This window comes from Dermochelys coriacea, chromosome 7 (assembly GCF_009764565.3).
Source record: "Dermochelys coriacea isolate rDerCor1 chromosome 7, rDerCor1.pri.v4, whole genome shotgun sequence".
NCBI classification, from domain to species: domain Eukaryota; kingdom Metazoa; phylum Chordata; order Testudines; family Dermochelyidae; genus Dermochelys; species Dermochelys coriacea.
In genome coordinates, this window is record NC_050074.1 from 59,117,652 (window position 1) to 59,141,724 (window position 24,073).

General features: G+C 44.3%; 1 protein-coding gene across 4 annotated transcripts in view; it reads left to right on the forward strand.

The window, feature by feature from the left end:
* WDFY4 (WDFY family member 4) overlaps positions 1–24,073 on the forward strand; it is a 254,443-nt gene that overhangs the window by 140,889 nt on the left and 89,481 nt on the right. For all 4 annotated transcript variants that reach the window (XM_038410907.2, XM_043518469.1, XM_043518470.1 and 1 more), the window contains exons 41-44: positions 16,070–16,147; positions 17,233–17,436; positions 20,388–20,424; positions 21,910–22,076. In XM_038410907.2, coding sequence (XP_038266835.1) covers positions 16,070–16,147; positions 17,233–17,436; positions 20,388–20,424; positions 21,910–22,076 — 486 coding nt within the window. The remainder of the gene's footprint in view (positions 1–16,069; positions 16,148–17,232; positions 17,437–20,387; positions 20,425–21,909; positions 22,077–24,073) is intronic.

A 24,073-nucleotide genomic window follows, 5' to 3' on the forward strand; every position in this document is an offset into this window, starting at 1 on the left:
ACCAAGGTTTCTCTGAATAACCTCCTACTCATTGCTTAAGATCTCTTTGTTGGTTACAGAGCGAGCAACTTATTCCCAGGTACACATGTAGCCTGTGATGTCATGCTGCCAGAGCACCGACTATTTGCCCTGGGGTCTGTTTAATTATTTTTTAAAATTAATTTTGATTATTACAGCTGATTACACCTCAGTGAGCAATGTAATTGATATTTGTTAATGTATCCCAAGGAACATTTTGTACAACATGCTTTTTGCTGTTGAAGGTTAAAGACTCTGTTATTGGTTTTTCCCTAAATATGCCCACATCATTAGTTCCTCCAGTGAAAAGGTTGCCATCTGGAAAAGGCAGCATGGAGACATTATTCAGGCACAAGTGCATGAAATTGGTGTTTCTGCATCTTCTGTCTCTCTTCTGCAAGGGAGAGGCTTGTAATTAAAGGAGCTAGGTTGGAGGAAACATTACTCATTCGGTGTTATTCCTTATCATGTCAGCAACTGACAGCTCTGCAGCGCTGACAAATTGTTCCTCGCATTGAGACACAAAATGACAATTCCAAATGTTCTTCTCCCTCCAACTTCTCTTTGTGAGAGTTAACAGCACTTTTCAGCCAGACCTACTTGAGAGGCAAGAAAATGGATCTTCAAGCTTCTCTGCAGCCTGCAACAGTCTCTCTATACAGGATCCATTCGTAGAGTATAGGGGGGAATCTTCAGAAGTGCCTAAGTGAGTTAGAAACAGAGATCACATTGGCAGTCGTGCTCCCAACTCACTTAGGTGCTTTTGGCATTCTCACCCTGTTGATCTCATTGGCAAAGTTCCCTTTGACTTCAGCAGATGGAACCCATCATTTAGTTGCAGATATAATATAACTCATATGGCCAGCTCCATCTCTACCTTTTTCAATGGCACTGCTCACATGAGTAAGGTGTGCAGGAGTTGGCCTTTGGTCAGGATGGCTGCTGCTTTGATATAGTTCCCAGAAGTGGTTTAGCTAAATATTAATGAATGGGAATACCTGCTGCCAAGTTGGGACCTTATGGAAATGATGCTTAGTGGGCAGCATACTGGCAGTGCCTAGGCTTACATGGAATTGAACTCGGTATCAAATTTTGACCTCTGCTCTTTTCTCCTTATTGCCAAATAAAGTCTATTGAGAAGGAAAAAGGGGGATAACATGTAGGGATTCTCACTTGTGTCCTTGCATTTGTTTTCAGTGCTGTATTGTGCATAGTGTTATGTCTTTTCATGCTGCTTGGAAAGCTCAGATTCTTCTCTTAATCAGGAGAGCTAATTGATCAGGATGTCAGGTCTCCACCCAGGGGGTCCGAATCAAGAGGATTACATTCTATTTATGAAGGGGAAATAAAGCATGAGATCAAACTCCCCATATTCCAAGCCTATTGTTAACAAACCTGTCAGTCTCGTAGGTGCTACCTGTGGTCAATGTTTTCAAATTTAGGGCCTTTTCTTTTTAAATGGCCACCTAAAGTTATGCTTTGAAATCCACATTTAGACACTAAATAAAAGTAACCTAGTTTCAGAGGGTGCTGAGTGCTTGCAACTTCTCATTAATTTTAGTGGCTGCTGGGGGTGCTTAGCAGCTGTGAAAACCAGGCTATTTTTATGTAGGTGGCTACTTTTAGGTGCCTCAGTTTGACAATGTTGGTCATAAACTTTATCTTTTCTTATCTTTCTTCAAAGACTCTGGTTGTTCCAAGATGTACTGTAAAGGGATTGCCCTTCATGTATTGTCCTGTCTTTCTTGGGGAAAAATCTTAGAAAAACCAACTCTACCCTAAGCGCTTTTGACCTTGAAAAAGAGTAAGGGCCAGGGAGTCCATGGAGCCCCATTGGTTTTATGTGGAAGCCATTCAGATACTGTGGTGAGGGTGGTGGTATGAAACCCTAAGGTAAGATAAGATTAAAAAATGTAGGACCACTGGTTAAATAGTAGGGGGAAAAACCTTAAAATCCAAACATCCTAGGGCCAAGTACAAAATTCCTGCTTCTTTTTACTCGGGGCTAAATCCTGTGGACCCTAATTGAGCAAAAGTCCTGTTGGAATCGAGGGGAAATTTCCCTGAGTCAGTAAACACTCAGTGAGGCCCTCAGGATTTACCTCACAGAAACCAGAGATGAAATGGCTCTGGTTGGGTTATTAAATCCATTCCTCTGCTCCCCAGAATGTAGCTAATAGAAGGTGGAGAAGTACCCATATTTGATGTGATAAAAATACATTTCTAATAACTTTTTTTTTCAAAATTGTTGGTCACAAAGTAATCCTAATCCATTGAGCTGTGCTGATTTACATCAGCTGGCTCTCCATTCCTGCTGCACCTTTCACCCCAGGATCTCAGCACTTTACAAACAATGAATCAACCCCCCCGTTTCCACTGCCCGGTTGTTCATCAGTGGGTACTCTAATGTACAGACAGGCTAAGCAACTCTCCTAAAGGCTGGGTGGGCTCTCTCATTCATGCCCCAGCTCTGTCCACTAGCCACCTCCCGCTCCTGTGTATTTGTTGCAGAATGTATGCAGGGTTAAAGAAGAGTTTGCAAAGCCGATTGATGGCGTTTGTGGGAGGAGGGAGAGAAGGAGCACAGTCTGGTAATTGCTCCATTTTTCCTACTTGGAAGCCTGAATAACCATGCAGGAGCCACAGGAGCGCTGTGCCAAGCCATGCGATTCTTTGAGATCTGTCAGCTGGCAGAGGTGGAAGGATTTTCCCATGTCTAGCTCCATTCCTGCCTTTCAGAGCCATCTCAGAGGGGAGTGTGGGATGAGAGCTTATCTGCCGCGAGGGCTCTCGTGCTTGGTACTGCAGGGTTCTGATCTGCCAGCCAGTCTGTTGACCCTCAGCACATCTGCTTGCACAGGATTTTGCTGTTGTGGGAAGGAATATTAGGGTTTTATTTAGATTAGATTTTAGGGTTAATGTTGGCTGATTAATTTTGTTTGGCTCCTTTAACAGAGACAATTGTAATGGGTTCCTTATTTTTTTTTCTAGTTCAGTGTGTATGTTCTTTTTTTCCCCTCCAAGGCACAGATGCCTTGAGAGGCTGGGGAAAAAATAAATCTTTTAAACTTTGAACTGCAGAATAAAAAGCTTAAGCTGAGCCCAGGCTATTTACTCTGCAAGAGCAGAAACAACAGACTAGCATTTTGGTCATTTTTTAGTCTCTTACACGGGAAGGTGCAAAATTGCATTGGCAGATGGACGTAGCGCACCCAAACTGCATCTGCAGAGAGGGCCAGATTGTGCCTCAGCCATTGTGGGAGCTTGAGGTGAACAGAGGGTGTAAAGAGTCTTCCCTCATCTTGGATCTTTTGTGTATGGGGCCAGGCACAGTCTTGCTTCTTGGGGGGTGTCTAGTACTGAAGTCACGTCAGCAAGTGGAGCAGAAGCAGCACAGTGGGGAGCCTGTCTCTAGCATGCTGGGAGCAGCCAGTAGAGTGTGCCGCCCCTCCTCAGACCTCTTTCGTGGCCATGTGGTCAATGACCCAAAACCCCTCAATCTGACTGTTAGATCCTAGCTTTCAACAGAATGTAATCAGCACTTGCATTAAACCCACAAGCAGTGGAGGCAGGGCAGGGCTGTGACTAGGGTGACCAGATAGCAAGTGTGAAAAATCGGGACGGGGGTGGGGGGTAATAGGTCTCTAAATAAGAAAAAACGCTGAATATTGGGACAGTCGCTATAAAATCGGGACATCTGGTCACCCTAGTTGGGTAGAACAGGGCCCCTTGATTTCAGTGAGATTGCACTGCTGTAACTATGGCACTTATATTCTTTATGATTCCTCTGGCTAGGTACCTATATGCCCCCATCACCACAGCCTTACAACACCCCACTAGGCAGAGGAATGTTAGTTCCATTGCACAGATGGGGAACTGAGGCATAGAAAGACCCTGAAGCTTTCCCAGGGTTACACAGTGGCAGAACCTAGCTATCCTGAATCCCAGGGATTTCTTAACCACAAGCCTGTCCTTCCTACTCTCTGGATTGGAAATCAGGGTTGATGTTTGCACCCCACTTCCAAACAGTGTTGGAGACACCACAGCAGAAAGAGAGACTGCCTGTTCTGAGCAGTAAGCTATATAGGTGCTCAAGCAAGGAGATAAATACTGTTAGAAGTGGGGGAGCAAGGGATTTGAACTGAAATGGAGAACCTGCTGATTTCTACAGAACATTTTAGAGGCAGAAGGAACCTGTTGATTATAGCAGCCTACAAAGTATGTGAACTGAAGATGGAGATAGATGAACCAAAAACACTTTAAAGCAAATATTTTTCTTACCAGTCATTCTGTTTGGCCTTTTCTCAGTTATTTCAAACCAAACTAAAACAAGCAAACATATAATTATGAAATTTCTTTGCAAAGTGCATCATTTGTGTAACATCTTTATCTTTGTAATAGAAGGATAATTAACATAACTAATTATCTAATTAAGTTCATTAAGCATCCACCAACAGTGCACCGTGAAGTTGACATTATGTTCTACCGTCAACAAATGCTTTGATTTCTTAGGAAGTAATTAAAATGTAAATTAGCATGCCATTAAATGCACAAGGGAAGTGTGGAATCTCATATTCATTTTAAAACTGCTCATAGCAACGTAACTTTTTTTCCCCTGCAATGAAAGCAGGCACTTTGCTATTAATGATGTATATTGAACAATTCCCATTATAATATTATTGTCTTGTTTGATAATTGACTCACAGCTAAATTGCACTGGCCTGTGGCTAGCTGGGGAAAATCAAAGAAACTTTAAACAAAAAAAACTTTAGTTCCTCTCAAACAAACATATATCCAAGTCACTGTGCTCAGTTATCACCTTCATATGAGGAATGTAAGGGAAATAATATAAGATCTGTGCATATTATGAATTAATAGAGGTTGGCCTATCATCACAAGGAACCAATTGCCGTACTATCTTAAATATAAAGAATCTATATATCCTTTTAAAGTAACTATTTTTATGTGAAATTGGTAATGAAGGTGCCATTTATAAGCACATAGGAGTGGTTAGATAGGATCAGCCTGAGGTCTGTCTAGCCCAGTATCCTGTCTCTGACAGTGCCCAGAACCAAATGTTTCCAAGGATGGTGCAAGAACCCTACAACAGTAGATGTGAGATAACCTATCCCTCCCCCCACCCACATTTTCACATCCTGATCTCTATTAGAGAACAGCTTTAAGCCCTCACGCAGGAAATTTAGTATCCATTCTAATATCTTACCATCACTAATTATGATAACTCTGGACATTCCTGTTCTCCATATAAGGATCAATCTCTGTTTGAATATTATTAAGTTTTTGGCCTCAATGACATCCTGTAGCAATGAGTTCCACAGTTTAATCACACATCCATGTGAAAAAGTATTTCCTTGAATGGATATTTTCTGGGTTTTTTTCCCAGAAGTATTTTCCTTTTAAACAACGGAGTATATCTGGATCAGATTTAGAGGGGCTTCAGGGTTTGAGTCTAATATTCAGAGCCAATGTTCTCGTGAAGTTTTACATCCAAATGGCAGAAAACTGTGAAGATTAGACAATTTATATTTGTGTAGATAAAAACAGTTCCTTATTGAGATCAGGAGAGTTCTCCATGCAGGAAGAAGCTTAACAGCAAATGCTGACCATTCAAATGTGTGTGTCTAGAGATCTAGATACAAAGTTTCAGCAGTGGTGAAAGCAGATGTGTGGTGGGAAGTATTTTGCATGAGTGAACTGGCCAGAAACTAGATAGGGAATAGGTCCAGCAGTGCAGACATGACCCTAGGGAAATGGCTGGAAATCTGCCAGATTCTCACTGATAGAGTTGTGAGGTGGAGAATTTAAATTTGCAAAACTCCAGAAGTTTCAGAGTGAATTTTTTTTTGCACTTAGACACCATGGTGATCGTTGCAGCATAAAAGCCTGAATAGACAGTGGTGTGCTATTGGCAGCACCGCTTATGTGAAATATTTTGTATAAAGTTACTCTTTTTAATAACAAGGGTGGATCTAGTGGGAAGTACAAGTATGGAAAAGCAGGAGACTTGGTTGTATTTATTGTTAGCAATGCCAAAGACTCATTCCCCCCCGTCAAAGGAGGTCAGTGTCATCATCCCCATTTTAAAGATGGAGAAGCTGAGGTACAAGGTGGTTGAGCGACTTGCCCAAATTCGCACAATAAGTCATTGTCAGAGCCAGGACAGGAGAGCCCAGGTGTCCCGTTCCCCAGGCTTGTTCTCTGCCTACTAGAAGATAGCCTACTTCTACCTGTGTTAATTTCCAAGGTAATTTTTTTACTGCTATAAAGTCAATGCTGCTTCCATGCTGTCTCCTTTTAGCTGTGCAGTATGCTCTGGAGTTCTGTTCTCTAAGGTCAAACACAGACACCATACTTCCGTTTTTTCCTCTGCAAAGCCACCCTTGTGTATGTGGTGAATTGAAATTTGGGGCTCTTTCTCATTAAGTTTGCTATTCCCCAACCAACTGGCGATGCCAGGAATCTGTCCATGATCCTTAGGAGCAGTTGGCAGTATGCATTAGCCTCCTAGAGGGTCGAGTCACAAGGCTTACATGCAGCATTTAGCTTCTGGAGCTACAGTCTGTTGAAAAGCTAAATGAGTTTTGGCTATGTAACGTACAATCAAATCTATGCAGTGATGACAGTGCTGTGATTAATAAGAGCGTGCCAACAGCTCTCAGTGATGGGGGTGCCTGCAAGTGAAAAAGAGCAACTCTCTTTTTGTGCTAAAAGAAACCATCCTTTCCTTTAACTTGACATTTGTAACCTGATGAATAATAGAATGTGCCCTTTGCTACGAACTGACCATCTGGCTTTCTCTGTCCCCGCAAGTCACTAGAAAAGAAATCTGATTGCAAGACTTAAATGTGGCTTATTGGTTAGAGCAAAGGACCGGGCGTCAGGACTTCTGCAATCTATTTCTCATGCTACCACTGATTTGCTATCTGCTTTGGGGCAAATCTCGGTGCCTCGGTTTCTCGGTCTGTAAAATGGGGAAAACTATTCGTCCTTCACTGGGGTTAGACTGAGTGATAGAGCCAGTTGAACTATCCATGGAGGAATTCAGCCCCTTTCTTTTGCAAGTGAATTGTCCATGATACAGTCCTCGGTTTTGTATGTTTGTTACTTGTAAAGACTTTTTGATGTCCGGACTGACTTTTTGTTCTGTGTCTGTACAGTGCCTAGCATAGGGGTTCTTAGTTCATGACTGGCTTCTAGGGGCTATGGAAATACAAGTAATAAATGATCATTATGATAATAGTCCCTGAAGCAGGCACAGAGACTGTTGAACATTGAAAGCACACGTGTTACATGTGTTACAAAAATCAGTGCATACGCCAAAAGTGTCTTTTTAAACTCTCCTAACTTTGAAAAAGCACAACAGTTTCCCAGACCAGTGGAAGAAATCCCTGTGATGTAGGAACCAAGCTAAAGCTGTTTAGAAAAATTCAAGTTTTTATGATGGGCGGGGGAGGGGAGTGCATTTTTCCTTATTTCATTCTGCAAATGGCTGAAAAGTTTCTCCTCACACTTTTAAAGCACAAAACTCCCAGACTGAAACCAAATGTGGTGGATTTCAGCCTATAAGTAAAAGATTGAGATGATTAACTGAAAATGTCCTGTTGGGAACCAAATCAGGAAAGCACTGAAGCCCTTAACATTGAAATGAGTGAGTCTAAGTTCACACTTACAGTGCTTTCCTGAATCAGGGGGCCCTAGAATGGAAATGCTTACGCTACCTCAGCTCTAGCTGTCACTTTGCCTACAGGTGTTGCCTTTCCACCCACAAACCTGTCTGCCACCCAGTCCAAATAGAAAAACAGAACACACCCCAGTAAAATAAGTTGGCGCACACGTTTAAAAGCCAATCCATTGCTAGACACCAACCCTTCCTGTATGTATAACAGCATTACATACTTTCATATACTGATTCCTGACCCATCAAAACAATCAATACATTGGTCCTGATCCTGCAGTGTAGTCATAGGAATGCTCCTTACTCATATGCATAGTCCTGTCAACTTCAGTGATACTCCAGGAATGCCCGTTAATCATGGGAGTAATTCTGACATGGTCACACCCAAGTTTCCATGATTTCCAATAAATCTGCCCTTGCCTGTATCTTTGGAATCATTCTCTCCTGCGATGCAATCTGTACTCACCTCTTCAATCCTGCTGAACAAAGGCCAGAATATTCTTTGCCATTGTTTCTCCAGCTCAAATCCATGTTGCTTTCCCTCAGGAAGTGTATTCAGATCAGCGTGTGGAGAGAGAGAGAGTTGGTGGGCTGTGAAGTCTACAGCGAGGATCATCTTCATTTGCCCCCCCCCAACATAAAACATGTGATTGTACTGTCATAAAGCATGGAGAGGGCCTGAGTCTTCTCTCTTTCCTACTGGTGTAAATCAGGAATAACTTCCTTGAAGTCATCAGGGTTGCACAGGGATAAAACCCATGTAAGCGAAGAGAGAATCAGTTCAATAATCACCAGCATGTAGCTTCATGCAGTTCTGGAAGGCACTCAGGTGGTGGTGTGATCAGGATGGTATGTGAACCCAAACAGAATGGAATAGGACGTGGTATCCACACCTCCATATTAAAATCATACATCCAGGTGCAAATTACTATGGCTGGTGGCAATACTATTTACGTAAACATTTCACCTAGAACTGGACAGGAATTTTCCATCCAATTTAAGCACGTCCTCTTTAAAATCTCTAGGCATTACTTAGACATCTATGGTCTGACTGGGAAACTTTCATGTGCAAAAAAAAAAAGAAAAGCCAAACGAGAAACGATCCTTCCAGCAATAGGAAATGTAACATCTGTCAAATCAGCCCTATTAGAATAGTATCAGGCATAGCAATGGTCAAGTTACATACAATATCTTCCATTGTTATTTGCAGTGTTGTTGTAGCCAGGTTGGTCCCAGGATATGAGAGAGACAAGGTGGGGGAGGTGATGTCAGGAGATTGAAAGAGTGTCAGTTTCACCAACAAAAGTCAGTCTAATAAAAGATATTGTCTCACCTACCTTGTCTTTCTCAAGTTAAAGCTGCTTTGGTCTCCCCTCCCGAGTTACGGGTGGGCAAATCAGTTCCAACAGTGGCTAGTTTAACTTAATCTTAACAACTCTTTACTAAAGCTGGCTGAAAATCTTCTGCTGAAACTTTTTTCCTTTGGATGGAAAATTGGGGTTTTGGCATAATTTTTTTTGGGGGGGAGAGGATAAGGGGGACCAAAACACCTCAAACTGAAACATTTTGACTGGAAACTGGGGTTTTGGCAGTTTTTGACACTTTTTTCAGTTTTTGGCCGAAATTTTTTGTTGTGCAGTTGCTAGAAACCAAATGAAAAGTCAACATTTTCTGCTGAAATTTGACAAAAATTAACATTTTTTTCTTTTGCTGAAATTTTCCACAAGAAAACAAAAATTCCACCAGCTCTTTTGCTTACCTAGTAGATGAGTTGAGACATGAGACCTCTTTCAAATGACCAAAGTCCTCTCTACTTTTTGAGGACATTAAATCCTCCCTCCTACTTTTCATAAAAGCAAGGGTTTTCCTGGAACTTTGACTGAAACAGCTCTCTCCAGCACCGTTGTTAAATGTTCTGGTTGTTGCCACATTTTACCCTAGAGATCGTTATGCTGCCTGAGGGGAAGTGGACCTAGCGATATAACACAGGATTGAGATTCAAGAGAGATGGATTCTATTCCTGTCTCTGTCACTGGCCTGCTGGGTGATGTGGGCAAGTCATGTCACCTTGTGCCTCAGTTTCCCCATCTGTTAAATGGAGGTGACCTCTGTTGTAAAGTGCTTTGAGATGCACTAATGAAAAGCACTATGTAAGAGGTAGGTATTATTTTTGCTGTATGAATATAAGTACTGTGGGCTTGAAAGCTGCTTTATAAATTCCCCTACCCCATTCCCTGAAAAAGAATTAAAGTTGCAGACACATATCAGCAGTTGGAGGCCCTGATTCAGCAAAGCACTTAATCACATGCCTTACTTTAAGCACGAGTAGTCTCATTAACTTCAATTGGACTGCTCATCTGCAAAGGTGTGCATTGCTGGATTGAGGCCAGAGCACTCAACACCATGCAGAATTAACCCAGACAGAGGATCTTAGTCACTTGGGCTCTCAATTTGGCACTTCTCCTAGGTTGTAACCCCCCTCTCCTGAGCTACTGGCTTTGGAGTGTACTGTATGTGAGAGGGATCATTGTATTATGGGCCTATAATTCCTCTAAAGAAAGCACCAAAGTGCAGAACTGCAATTACATCATGTTTCTTTAGGCTGTGTGTCACCCATGCAGCGTCTGTATCATGCAGTGGGAGCTTGTTATGGCAAGACTGAATTTTTGTGGACTATGGTGGTGTTTAAAAGTCATATAAAAAATCAGATATAAAACTTTCTAGAGCTCAGTACAGCAGGATACTGATAACTTAATAGTCATACTTCTCGCTGAGCAATTATTACAAGTAGTACCTCCGATTCCTCTCACTGACAGAGATTAGGAGAAATGGGTCTGTTCTTTCAGTTTGCTTATATTGTACATTTGCCAGTTCTTTGTGCTGTCGGTTTGTCTTTTCCTCAGTATTAGTCACTTTCCCCAGCATTAGTCACTTTCCTCTTGTTTGCATGGGCCTTTTGCGCAACAAAAGGGGGACGGGAAACATTTTTTAAAAAATAGGAAAATATAATTGTAAACCCAATTGTACTGTAAAACCACAAAAATTGGCAGGGGACTTGTGAGCAGCAAAATAACCTGAATCTACTTGTAATGTAAGTGACAAGAAGAAGTTGTCTAACAGCTTGTCAATACGAATATTTAGTTTTCAGTAAGCTGTGGTGGGAATCTACTCTGCATTTGCCTGCCACGCACTGACTATCCAGGTGGACTCTGCTGATATGCATTAACAGTTTGTTAATGTGCTTGATCTAGTCCTGTTGCAAAGAGTGCTAGTGCAGGGTAGATTCACACCCCAGTTTCCCATGAACTAAATGTTGATGTAGAGAAGCCTTAAGTGGGACTTGTGGCAGGGTGATGTATTCCTTTATGTTAGGGGCATAAGGGACTGCCATGATCATCTAGTCTAACCTCCTGCATAACACAGGTTAGAGACTTTGACCCAGTGAGTCCTGTATCAACTCATGCATGTGACAGCCCCTATCTTAAACTATTATCATCCACATACTGACAATGCAATATTAACAATGACAAAAAAATTTATCACTTCTAGTTTTAGCCAGATATGTTGCAACAACACCATTGTGTTTATCCATTGGGCAAGGTGTTATGTTAAAGGATAAACCTCCTTATCTTGTTCAGTACACATTTATTTCTGGGGATTTTTTTAAACTGGAAAACCATTCTGTCTTTACTCAAAGCAGACAATAGCAAGCCTGGTATAGTTATTAATATTCTTAAAACATGATCAGATGCAATGGGTTTTGGTCAGAGTATTGGAGAAATGGTAATCAGATATCTAGATATCTGTTTAATATTGGTTTCAGAGTAGCAGCCGTGTTAGTCTGTATTCGCAAAAAGAAAAGGAGTACTTGTGGCACCTTAGAGACTAACAAATTTATTAGAGCATAAGCTTTCGTGAGCTACAGCTCACTTCATCGGATGCATTTGGTGGAAAAAACAGAGGAGAGATTTATATACACACACACAGAGAACATGAAACAATGGGTTTATCATACACACTGTAAGGAGAGTGATCACTTCAACAAAAAAGCTTCAAAAACAGACTCCAACGAGAGACTGCTGAATTGGAATTAATTTGCAAACTGGATACAATTAACTTAGGCTTGAATAGAGACTGGGAATGGATGAGTCATTACACAAAGTAAAACTATTTCCCCATGGTATTTCTCCCTCCCACCCCACCCCCCACTGTTCCTCTGATATTCTTGTTAACTGCTGGAATTAGCCTACCTGCTTGTCACCATGAAAGGTTTTCCTCCTTCCCCCCCCCCCCCCCCCCCCCCCCCCCCCCCCCCCCGCTGTTGGTGATGGCTTATCTTAAGTGATCACTCTCCTTACAGTGTGTATGATAAACCCATTGTTTCATGTTCTCTTGTGTGTGTGTATATAAATCTCTCCTCTGTTTTTTCCACCAAATGCATCCGATGAAGTGAGCTGTAGCTCACGAAAGCTTATGCTCTAATAAATTTGTTAGTCTCTAAGGTGCCACAAGTACTCCTTTTCTTTTTTCTGTTTAATATTATTATTTATATTATCGCAGTGCCTAGGAATTGCCCTCTCTTTTGCTGGGTACATCTCTGATGCATTAATTTTTCTCTCCCATTAACCTCCTAGCTTTTTTTTAACCATTCTTCTAATTTTGTGAACACATGCTTGTCTTGTGGTGGTAATCCTCTGGGGTTTGCTCCAGGATAGGTGGTTCTGGTTGAGGATGGTTGGATACAGCTTCAATACCAGTCCCCAGCTGACCACAAATGGTTGTTAGAGGAACCCTTCTTCCCTTGGAGTCAGCTCTAAAGATACCTAAGCCCTGCCAGCTCCAATGTATACCTAAAGCCTGTGGGGCTGGAGCCTCATCCAGAGCCCAGGGAAGTCTGTGGGAGACCTGGATCAGACCTCTGAGGGCGATGGACCATCACTGAAACGCCGAACATGGACTGCTTTGAAATGGCTGTCGCTGGATCACTGACCTGGCCTGGCCTTTCAGAACTCTGGGGGTCTCTGTCAGTTGCAGGCACATAAAGCAGGTTCTTGTCTGATCTGTTTGTTTTTTGTCATATTTCTGTAAAGCTGGAACCTGAGCTCCCCTTTTGCCCTGAGCCCATCTTGGCAGCATGGGAAAGCAATTGCTGTCTAGGTCAGTCTTTATGGGAGTTTTATATGAATTTATGGACTAGTTTTGTGAGGCTGCAACTGTGATTACAGGTTTAATGATGCTTCACACAAACAAAATGTAATGGCTTCCATCAGTGTAAAACAGGAGCTTCCTACAGGGAAACGCCACTAAATGGGACTTCGCGGCAGGGGGACAGAACTGGTTCTCTGCCAGCAGCAATCGGCACCACATAGACCTTGTGTGTTAACTCAATTATAGCACAGCGCCAGCAGCAGCTAGGCAGTTTGCTTTGAGGAATCGCTGCCCATGTGGCACTGAGTCCATGCATTTAAAAGTTACCCATCTGATTCATGGCTTTTGGTGAGAAGGGCTGAGATTAGTACACTCAGCTCAGTGCAATCTGACCTCCCTGACCCCTGGAAGAGCACTGTATGTGGGTTCTGGTGGGATGGAGGTCTTTGCATGATAGTCAGGCTTTCTGCAGTCAGTGGTTTATTTGTAGGAGATGGCTGAAAGTAGCACTCCTTAGCGTCACCTGTACAGTCTGTGCATTCAGTGCCTGGCAGCAGGGTATTTCCCTCTTCTCTTCCAGTTTGCCCGAGGATCGTATTCTCCTGTGCTCAATACATTTGAGTACTCTCCTCACCTTGCCCTGCACTTCTGAGATCTTTGTGCAGTGTTTGTCCCAGCCAGCCCCAGCAATCTGTCAAAGAAATCACTGCCTGCGATACTCCCTGCAACTTCTCAGGTGCTCAGCAAACCACTTGTCTAGCCATCTTCTGGCTACAACTTGCCGTCTATAATTGCTAAGGGGGAAAAAGTTCTTCATCTGCTTAAATACTATCTACAAGTAACAGCATCTCTATTCTGTGTGCGTGTAACTGCCACATTGGGGCACCTGTTGTATACGCAGGTACCCTTATATTATTTAGGATTTGTACTGTGGTAGCGCCTAGGAGTCCCAGTCACGGACCAGGACATTATGGTGCCCGGCGTGGTACAAACACAAAACAAAAAGACAGTCCCTGCCCCAAAGAGCTTGCAGCATGGAAGGTGTTAAAGCAAGTGAGCATCTAGCTGCAAAAGGCGGATGGTAGTGCCTAGTAGTTAGAGCAGGGGGCGGCCAGGACCATTTTCAAGCAAAGGTTTTATGTATCCCTCAAGATAATTTTGTGTGTCTGTGTGTGCAGGTGTAGGGATGGGGAAGGTTTGTGGTACTGCACCCCCCCCCAAGAGTTACCCTGCCTGAGGCCACGTAGGGGCATTTGCCTATATGATTAATGTTTGAGTGGGAAAAGGAGCGAACTCACAAGTCACAGTACTTAGCTTGGCCCTCTAGCATGAACAGGCGGGTAACTCTGCAGCACCCATCAATTCCTCATTGCTCCCTCTCCTCAGCCTGCTCCCTCATGAGATCCCACATGCTTCTCAGCAGGCTAGAAATATCCTGGAAGCAGCATTTTCATGTCACAGCCCTTCTGGGACCCAGATATTCAGAAGCAGCCAAAAGGCTAAACCTGCCATTTCAAAGTGGAAAGTTGGATTTGCTTTGAGTTTAATGCAAAAGTTTGAGGGGTTCTAATAATAATGATGAATACTTTAGGCCTGATTCTGCTCTCACATGACACCAGTTTTCCTCCTGCCTAATTACATGGCATTGGGTGGTGTCACTCCTGATTGGAGATCTCCCTAAAAGTGAAGTTTTAACTCACACAGGAAATGCTGGATGAAATTCTGTGGCCCGTGTTGCACAGATGATCACATGGTCTCTTTTGGCCTCAAAATCTGTGGATCTATGATTTACATGGGTGCAAGTGAGCCCAGAATCTGGCCCAGTATGTTTCTTTAACCCCCTACCCCTGAGACTCTCATAACACTTCACAAACATTAATGCATTTAGCCTCATAACTCCTTGCGAGGTCCGAATTTTTGTCCCCATTTCAAAGATGGTGAAACAGAGGCACAGGCAGGTGCACAGGCACGGGCTCAAGGTCACTTAGCAAGCTATTGGCTGAGTTGTGAACGCAACCCATATCTCCTGACCTGCCGGCTGTACTTTCCTTGGACTAGCACAGAGCTGCTGAGTTTGAGAGACGCATTCAGATAAAAATGTCAATGAAATAGACAGGTGGTGTTAGATTAATTGTTGTGTTGGACAAATCCAAACCCTCCTGCCTGGAGGAAGGGAGGCTGGCCTTGTGGGTGTAGTGCAGGAGTGAGACGCAGTAGCTGTGGTTCCATTCCCAGTTCTGCCACACACTTCCTATGTGACCTCGGGAAAGTCACTTAGGATATGTCTACACTGCTATAACTCAGGTTTGAGCCCAAGCCCCATTTCCATCCACACACTGATCAGTTTGACTTAGGCCAGGGAGTACTCAGGACCCACCTCCGAAGACCCTGCTGGAGGGAGAGGGTGGTCAGAGCCTGACTCCTGCTTTCCAAGGCAGTGTAGACACACCACTAGAGTTAAATGTTCAAAAACACCTAAGTGACTTAGGAGTCCAAGTCCTATATTCAGAAGTGATTTAGGAGTCTGAGTCCTATTGACTATCAATGAGACCTAGGCTCCTGCTTGCCTAAATCACTTTTGATAATAGATGGAGCCTCCTGAATCACTTAGGCACTTTTCCAACTATTGTCCTTAAACTCTCAATTGGCCATCTGTAAAGTGGAGATAATAATCCTTCCCTTGTCTGTCCCATCTATTTAGACTGTAAACTGTTTGGATCAGGAACTGTCTCTTATTGGGTGGATGTACAGCACCTAGCACGCTGGGGCCTTAACCTCAGGTGGGTTTTCTCGGTGCTGCAGGAATAGAAAAAATATTTCTAATCTTGCACTATTCCTGTGCTGTTATCTCATTCATTTAAACAAAGGAAGCCTGAATATTGGTTTGTGTATAAATGTTGCCTTATTTGCTCTACTTTCTTTCTCCTTCTAAATAATTCTAGGGCCAACACATGTGTTGAGTTCATGGATATTTTGTGCTCACTCAGGGGTCTTTTCATTGCTCTGCTCTAATGGGCTGTAAACAGAAGAACTCCTGTCATCACCTCATCATTCTGCTTTCTGGAGAGTTCCCCAAACCCACCTGTTCTACACTCATAAAATCCTGAGTGACCAACGGTTGCTTAACTCTGCTTCTGACCCACCAACAAACCTGTGCATGCAGTGCCTGTTGCTGAGCATTACAATGTCTTCTGGTGTTTCCTCCAGGGCTTTGTGTCGTGTATGGAAAAGTACAGAAGGAGTGGGCAGGAGCTGTACGCATCTTTGTACAAAGATCATGTACAGGTAAGGGATTGAAGATCTTGTAGTTTGTTTCTATCGTGAAGATGACATTGTTTAACTTCTCAGACTGCCCTGGCAATGCAATGTTGTGTCAGAGATGAGATGTTGTCCCTACTGTATATACAGCCTGCAGAGTGCATGGCGAAATATTCTGGCTGAAAACAGTCATGTGATGAGTCAGTAATTTTCTATTTACCTCCTGTGTGAGTAACAGTACTGTGGAGTAGCATCAATCACCAATCAGATTGCACATCCCCAGGTCTGTCCTCATTTCCACTGGAGTAATTTAAAGACTAGTCCAGATTTACATCGATGCCAGTGTGATTGAGAATTTGGCCTTGTTTCCTGATTGGCTCTTCAGCTGTCAATAATAGTTTTCATGGAACTCAGATTTACAGACAGTTAAATCCCACATGCAACTCTTTGCTTCCCGATTGGCTCATCAGAGCTCAGTAAGCACTTTATGCCCTAAAATTCTAATCTCATCTCCCCTTCAGAACAGTAGTTTAAAACAAAACCCAACATGGGTATACTTCAATTCATGGCCACAATGGAGAGATTTCCAGCTATTTCTGATGAGACATTCAGAATGTTTGTAAAGGTATGGATACTGCCTGTGTTTTGGTGAATATCAACATTTGCTGTCACTGGAATTACACACTGAACAGGACAAGCACAGGTGCATAAACTTTGATGTTCATCTCAGACAACGTCAATATCTGTTATTTCATGTTGTTTAATATTTTATTACAAAATAGTTTTGTGTTTCCTATTTTACCTGGTGACTTTGTGTAATGTTGGGTTAAATATATCTGGCTGAGTATTGCTATTCAGTGAAATGTAGATGGTTCCATGCGGTTCCAAGAGTTCCAGTATTTAGACTTGATCATGTAGAGTTCAGTGAGGATCACTACCTGCTGGATTGGCAACACTTCTTCCTGCCGTGTCTGGGGTTTCCATGGAGGGTTCCATCCCAATCCCAACTCATCGGAGTCATTAGATCCATTGAGATTGCAGAGATAGAACAGCTGCAGGTGGTCTGGGAAAGTGGAGCGTGACGGAGTGATGCGAGGGATTCTTTCCTACAGATGCTGCAGTGTGGTTACAGCAAAGCGGCGAAAGATTGGACCACGCTGGAGGAACAGCTGTTCACCAGAGGGGGCCCGTGGGGAGCCATATCGGGGCTGTCAGCCCCACGGTGGGGTCTCGATGGGTACGAAGGGCCTGAACGGATGCGGAAGAGGATTCGGTTTGAGAGGGCCCATGGGGCAGTGATGCGAATGAGGAGTGAGGTAACAAGTTTTTGGATGTGGTGTGCAAATTCTCTATCTATCTTCCTTTCCCCGTGGAATAACCCACAAATAACACTCTATGCATGTGGCTTTCTAATCCTCTCCGCCCATCTAGTCCTCCTTTCCTAATCCCATTGTCTTGACTCACTGGGCCATGGTCCTCGAGGTTGGAAACTGTAGTGGTCCCTTGCTCTCAAGTGGGGAGGGAGGCCACTCCATCTCTTTGTATTAGGCAATAACTTTTGAGCTTGGGCCTTGCTGCCGGGGTCGAGCCGCACGCAGTCTGTAGTTTGGTAGCCTGCTAGCAGAGGTAAACCAGCAGGAACAGTCTAGCCCTCTCGCCCCCTTGGGCGGGGCAGGGCAAGGCAGTGAGCAGTCTTTATCTCGCAGCCTCTTAGCTGGGGTGGAAAGCAATTAAAAGTTAGGGCTCTTGCCCTTTGGCATGGGGCCCAGGAGGGAGCAGGCTTTAGCCTCGGCTTGTAGGCTTAAGGCAGCCAGCAAACACACAGTCTAGGGGCTCAGGTAGGGGTGAGCGCCCAAACACTCTAGTGTCCTAGCATGACGGGCGGTAGACTTACACAGGCCTCCTGGCCTAGGGTGGGGATGCTGCCACCCAGGGGTGGGATGGCAGGAGGAGGGAGGATGCCAGCCCGCCTGACTCCACTGCGTTCCAGCCCAGGGCCTCACAGTGGCAGCAGGCCCGCTGACGGGGGTGGGAGGGAGAGCAAAGGGGCAATTGCCCAGGGGCCTTGGTGATTTAAAAGGGCCCAGGGTCCCCTGGCCACTGCTGCGGTAGCCCCAGGCCCTTTTAAATTGTCTGGGCAGGCCGCTGGGCTCCTAGGCGTGCACAGGGTGGTACCAGCGGCAGTGAAGGCAGCCAGCTGGGCATGTGGAAGCCCTAGCCGTGCCAGAAGAGTGTGCCCAGCAGCGCAGCCGGCAGCAGCTCACTGGGCACCAGCCGGCACAGGCACGGCGCAGCACCGCGCGCACGCACACGCGCGCGCGCACACACACACACACGCAATTCAGTGAATGCCATTGTCACGTCACATATTTGTATCTTAAAAAATATTTAGCAATATTCAGGAAGGCGTCTTTAGCTTTGATGTTTTCAGGCAGTTCAGTAAATCACTATAAATAAGATCGGTCTCTGTCCAAAGATACAAAGCCCCACATTCAGCACATGCATACAAATGACTTTTCCTTTCAAGATCAGATAAAGGCCAATATTTTTCATAGCAATGAAAATTTGTGTTGTATGTTTTATTTCAACTTCCTTTTCCATAGCATATGTACTGTATGGGATCCTTCATATACTATAAAGAATTAATTTCATACCAGGTAATTGAAGGCTGCTATCAAATCCCGCCTCATTCTTCACTTCTGCAGACTAAATAAACCCAGTTCCCTCAGCCTCTCCTTATAAGTCATGTGCCCCAGCCCCCTAATCATTTTCGTTGCCCTCTGCTGGACTCTCTCCAATTTCATTCCATAATTTATTTATTTTATTTAAATACATCATTCAAAATAACAAATTCTACATCTTATATTTAGGCTCACAATTTGTTTAATACTGGTGCTGTAACTGGAAAAAAAAGTTAACTACATCAAGCATCGCCACAAATTGCGTATATTGGCTTCTAAGGATAGCCATAGGATAAAAAGTAGTGTCGTAAACCTCAGCCATCCCTTTCTAGGGGGCCCATTGACTGTTCTTCCCCGAGGCCCGGAATTGCTGTCAGTGGGCCTGAGTGGCAGAGAAGTCAGTGGCAATCCAGCCGCAACACGCTGACCTAGGGTCAGTCAGCCAGCAATTTAGCCAGACAGTCGTTGGCTGCCCCAGGGCTACTTCCTACCTCCCTAGGGTTTGGTACCTCTCTAATCCCCCGGTCCTCTGGATCCTCTGGGTACACAGCGGATGGCAGTCCCGGCAACTCCTCTTCAAGGTCAGCCTCCTCCGGGGGCAGGTGCTGCAGAGCACAGATTCAGCTCCTAGGTGCTGCAGCAAAGTGGAGGAGTCCTTCTCCTTTCCTGACTCCTGCTCAACTGAGCTGCAGGGCCCTTCTTTTATACTTCCTGTCGTTCTCCCCCACCCACCCCCCCTCACAACATACTTCGGGTGGGGGGGGCAGGGTAGGTTGGCTCCACCCACCAGAGGGAGTGTAGTGGTCCCTTGCTCTCAAATTTGGAGAGGCCACTCCACCTCTCTACAGAATCCATTGAGATTAGCCATTTTTGAGGGGGTTATGCGAGGCTGCTACATGTTTAGTAGCAGTGGAATGATTGACCTTCATGGTATGCACACTCTTGCCTGGTGAGATCTTACAATTAGACATGTTTTCTTTCTCTCTGCAGTATCCCAGAATTATAGCATGCCCTCCTGGTGGCATTTTGTATCCTGAAGTCCAATATAGAGAAGGTTACTCTGCCACCGCAGGCTTCAGTGCATCAGACTGACCATCCTTCTGGATCTGGACAGTGATTAAATGAGTCTTGCTTGTGGAATTAGAGCAGTCCAAGTCAGGTGTCCAACTATCTTATCGAGTCTTATGTCACTGCCCATCACTGAAGGATTTGAGTGCTAGCTCCTATCCTCAAGAAGCAGAAGGACTTAGCCTGAGCATCTCAGAATATTCGCTTCTCCTGTCTTTGTGATTTACAAATGGAGCTCCAATTCTGCAGCCCTTCCGTAGAGTAGAATATGACTTTGTCCTGGCATTGGCACTGTTCAGGAGTCAGCAATGAGGTCCCACTTTTAGGAAGAGTGTGGGCCTTTCCCCTTTGATTGTAGCACATGAATGTTTATTTTTATGTTGTTTTGGTCATTTGGGATCCCTTCCAATGCATTCTTTGCAACTCAGCTCTGAGTCTGCAATCTGTGCCATAGCTTGGTGTTGGGGTATGTTGCCACCCAGCTTATTCCATTCTAGTGATGGCTGTTTTCTTTTCAGGTTAACGAAGCTATCCCAATTCACAGAGAAAATCAAGGTAATATTTAAACTGATTCATAGAAGAAAATGAGCTCGTAGGTCCAAACTTTGAGCTGAAGTAAGCAGATGTGACTCCAGGTCTAAATTTGGCCTGGGGATTATAATATGGTGGCAAGTCTAGTCTACTGCTGTCTAAAGTGATCTGAATTTTTTAGGGTAAAATTGAAGGTATCATTACACATAGCACTCAACCAGATGCTGATTTCATTACTGTCCTGTGGCCAGTGGGAGAAAGAAGAAGCCAGAAACCGACCCTAAAATCAAAGATTTAGGCACCTCACAGAGAGGACTGGAAAGTACTTGCCTTTAAGGGGTGTGTGTTCAGCAGGTTAACTGTTGTTTGCTGAATGTTTACCTTCTATAGCAGCATCTTCTGTGTTGCACTCACTACTTCTCCATCCTCTGCTGCGTGCTATGAGACACCCCTTTAAGATATCATTTGAAAGGAAATGAACAGGGCACTAATTGGCTCAGGGAATGATAATAGGAGATTGTGACTTTCAAAGAGCTGGAGAAAAAATGGGGGTAAAATCCCAATTTTTTTTTGACTTTTCAAAGTTATTTCTGTTACCCTGGGTTCAAAATGGAGCCATTTTTTTCATTTGTTTCTAAACTGTCGACATTTTTTCCAAATTTTTCTTTCCCCAAGTTTTTTGTTTTTTCAGTCAGTACTGGAGATGTTTGGATACATTTTTTGGTGAAAAATGAAATAGCGTGAAAAAGTCACTGAAAATTTTGTTTAGGAAGAAAGGCCATTTTTGGGGTGTAAAAACTTTTGGTTTGATACATTTCAGCTTCCTGTGTCACTGCACTGGGGCAAACCTTTAGTGTAGGTTAGTGAAACTGTTATTATTAAGTATGTTTCTTATGGTAGGACCTAGCTACCAACGGAGAACGGGACCCCTTTGTGCTAGGCACTGTACAGAGTACTAAGTAGTCACTACCCTGAGGAGCTTACAGTCTAAATAGAGAAGGCAAATCAAGGGTAGGGGAAAGGGATGTAACATACACACAGATCATGTCTACACTGCATGAGTGTCTGCACAGCACTAGCTGAACTCCCAATGTTCTGTTGCAACATGCGCTGGGCTCCGTGTGTGTCCCCAGGATATTACAATTACCAGTCCTTCCTAGTTTCATCTGAGCAGCCTCTTGTTTGATTTTTTTTAAGTACTTCTGGTATCAGCCGGAGCTAGTACAAACATGGAAATAAACATGTTTGTTCAGTATTTTCCAATCTTCAACTATTATCGGAGCTCAGTTTGAGTTATGGCTGAACGCTGGGGCCAGTTCCTAGTTAGTCCTTCCCTAACAATTAACAGATTTCACTCCTCTCTTGCCTAGTTTAACCATTGGGGGGAGTGGGGTTTGGCAAATAAATAATGCCATTTCCCTAGGCAGAACAGATTGGGTGAAAGTCTAATATTGCTGTTCGTGGCATCCGGCTGCCACTAAAACTGTGATCTCCTTTATATTGATGTAGAAGAGCTGATGCTAAATGGAGCAGAAAGGGAGATGGATGAGAGGGGAATGGATTGTAACCAGCTGACATTCTTCCCTGCCCTACATGAAAGTTTCCACTCAGAAGACTTCTTGGAACTGTGTGTGGAAAGACAAATTATCCTGCAGGAGTTTGCTAAGAGGGAAAAGGTACTGTCTGACAAACCGGGAAGATCTTTTGTGGCAGGAGGCACTTTGTGGTGGAGCTGGGCATGGACGGTGGGTGTTAGGGGACTTGGGAACAGCCTATAATTGCACCATTGTTGTTCTTTTATTTGTATTCCTGGGAGTGCCCAATTTGCTAGACACTGTCCAGACATGAAGACATGTTCCTGAAGTGCACACAAGGTTGTAAGGTCTTTTTGTTCTGTGTCTGTACAGTGCCTAGCACACAGGGGTCCTGGGCCGTGACTGGGGTTCCTGGGGCTACCACAGTACAGATAATAATAATAATCAAAATCAGCATTTACCCTGGTGGGTTATTTATTTGACTTTCCCCTTGTACTTCAAGGCCCTGGAAGAGCAAATATCACATTAAATTTAACCACCAGGGGCAATAAAAACTGACTGTAGTTTTTGGTGGCACTGCTGGAAATCTATTCCCATACCTTCAGCAAGGAGATTAGCGGCCCATGTCTAGGGGGTCAGGGAAGGTTTCCACAGCTGGGAGATAGGATGGGTCAGCATTAGCTCCAGACATACTACATTCAAGGTCCCTAAGATTCCTCCTCGATTCCTCTCTGCCAGAAACCTTTTCCAGTCCCCAGTGCAGTGCCCTGCATTTAACTCGCTTCCCGGCTGTCCTGGGACATGCCAGTTTTGTACAGGCAACACTTCATTGCTGCCATAGCTGCTGTTTGAAATGATGGTCAAATCGCTGTCACTTTTCTTCTCTGCTGCTCCAAGAGGAGATGCCTTTAATGCCCTCAGCCAGCCCTCCGCTACCCTTCCCGCTCCCCCAGGTGTGCTCGAGCAGACTCCTACTCTCTGAGCGCGCACACAGCCTCCCTGTCCCCTCCCTGCCTGTGTCCCACACCTGGCCACATCAGTGCTGGTGCCTCGTGGCTCCCACTCTTACCATGCTGCCCTTCCCTATGATGCCTCCTAGGACTGGGGAGAGGACAGGATCCAGCAGTGTGGCCCATGTACTAGACGTGAGGAGTCCCGGCAAGGGGCAGGTGAGGCAGAATTGGCTCCTCCCAGTAGCCCCAACCTACCCCCCTCCACAATCAGAGACCCTTACTTCTCCCCATCAGATGATTCCCACGATAGCCATCGTCAAACCCTAAGAGAAGGGCCAGTTCTTGGTGTGGGAAAGAGATAGGGATTAGCCATTTTCCAGGGAGTTCTGAGAGACCCATACACGTTTAGTAGCTATGGCTTTATTTTCTGCCACTTTGCCCTGTACGTGCTTCTTTCCTGTGGGTCCTTTCCTGGCGTTTGGCCCTTCAGTGTGGGAAGCCCAGCAGTTTGCATCCATCTAACAGTGAAAGCCACTCGTGAAAAATATGATTTTTACATTCTCTGTGATCAAAATGTTCCACTTTGGAGACTCTATATGGATAGATTAGAGTTGGCTGGGGATTTGCCACTGGAATGATTTTCTGATGGAAAACATCCTTTTCACACCTTCAAAACTTCCTCGGGGAGCATTTCCGTTTTACTGAAAAAAGGCTCATTTTCCATCAAGACAATTGAAACTATGGCTCCCCGGCTGCCCACCTCGGAGAAAGTGAAGTTGATGACAGCCTTCCAGTTTGGTTCTTCTGAAATCCCTTCCCCTGCAAGAAATTAGTTTTGACTTTTCATCATCATTCAGGGTGTAAAAATGTTCAGAACAGCAGAATTTTCTGTGGGAAGGGATTTTCTATTTGCTGGCCAGCTCTAACAGAGAGAGAGAGCTTTTATTTTTTTGTATAGATTTTTGTGGCACTTTCCCAATAAACAGCAGTCACGTTCTGTCTCTCCACTGCGCTGCCTCCCCGTCCCATTTGAGCTGTAGGTACCATGTAAAACGAGGCACCATAATTAAACGTTCCCCATCCCCAGCAGAAGGAGAAGGGGATGAAAATGTGAAACATGTTTTCCATGCCTGGTCCTAATCTCATTCAGAGGCTTCAGGCTCTCGCTCTCCTCCGTGTAACTCC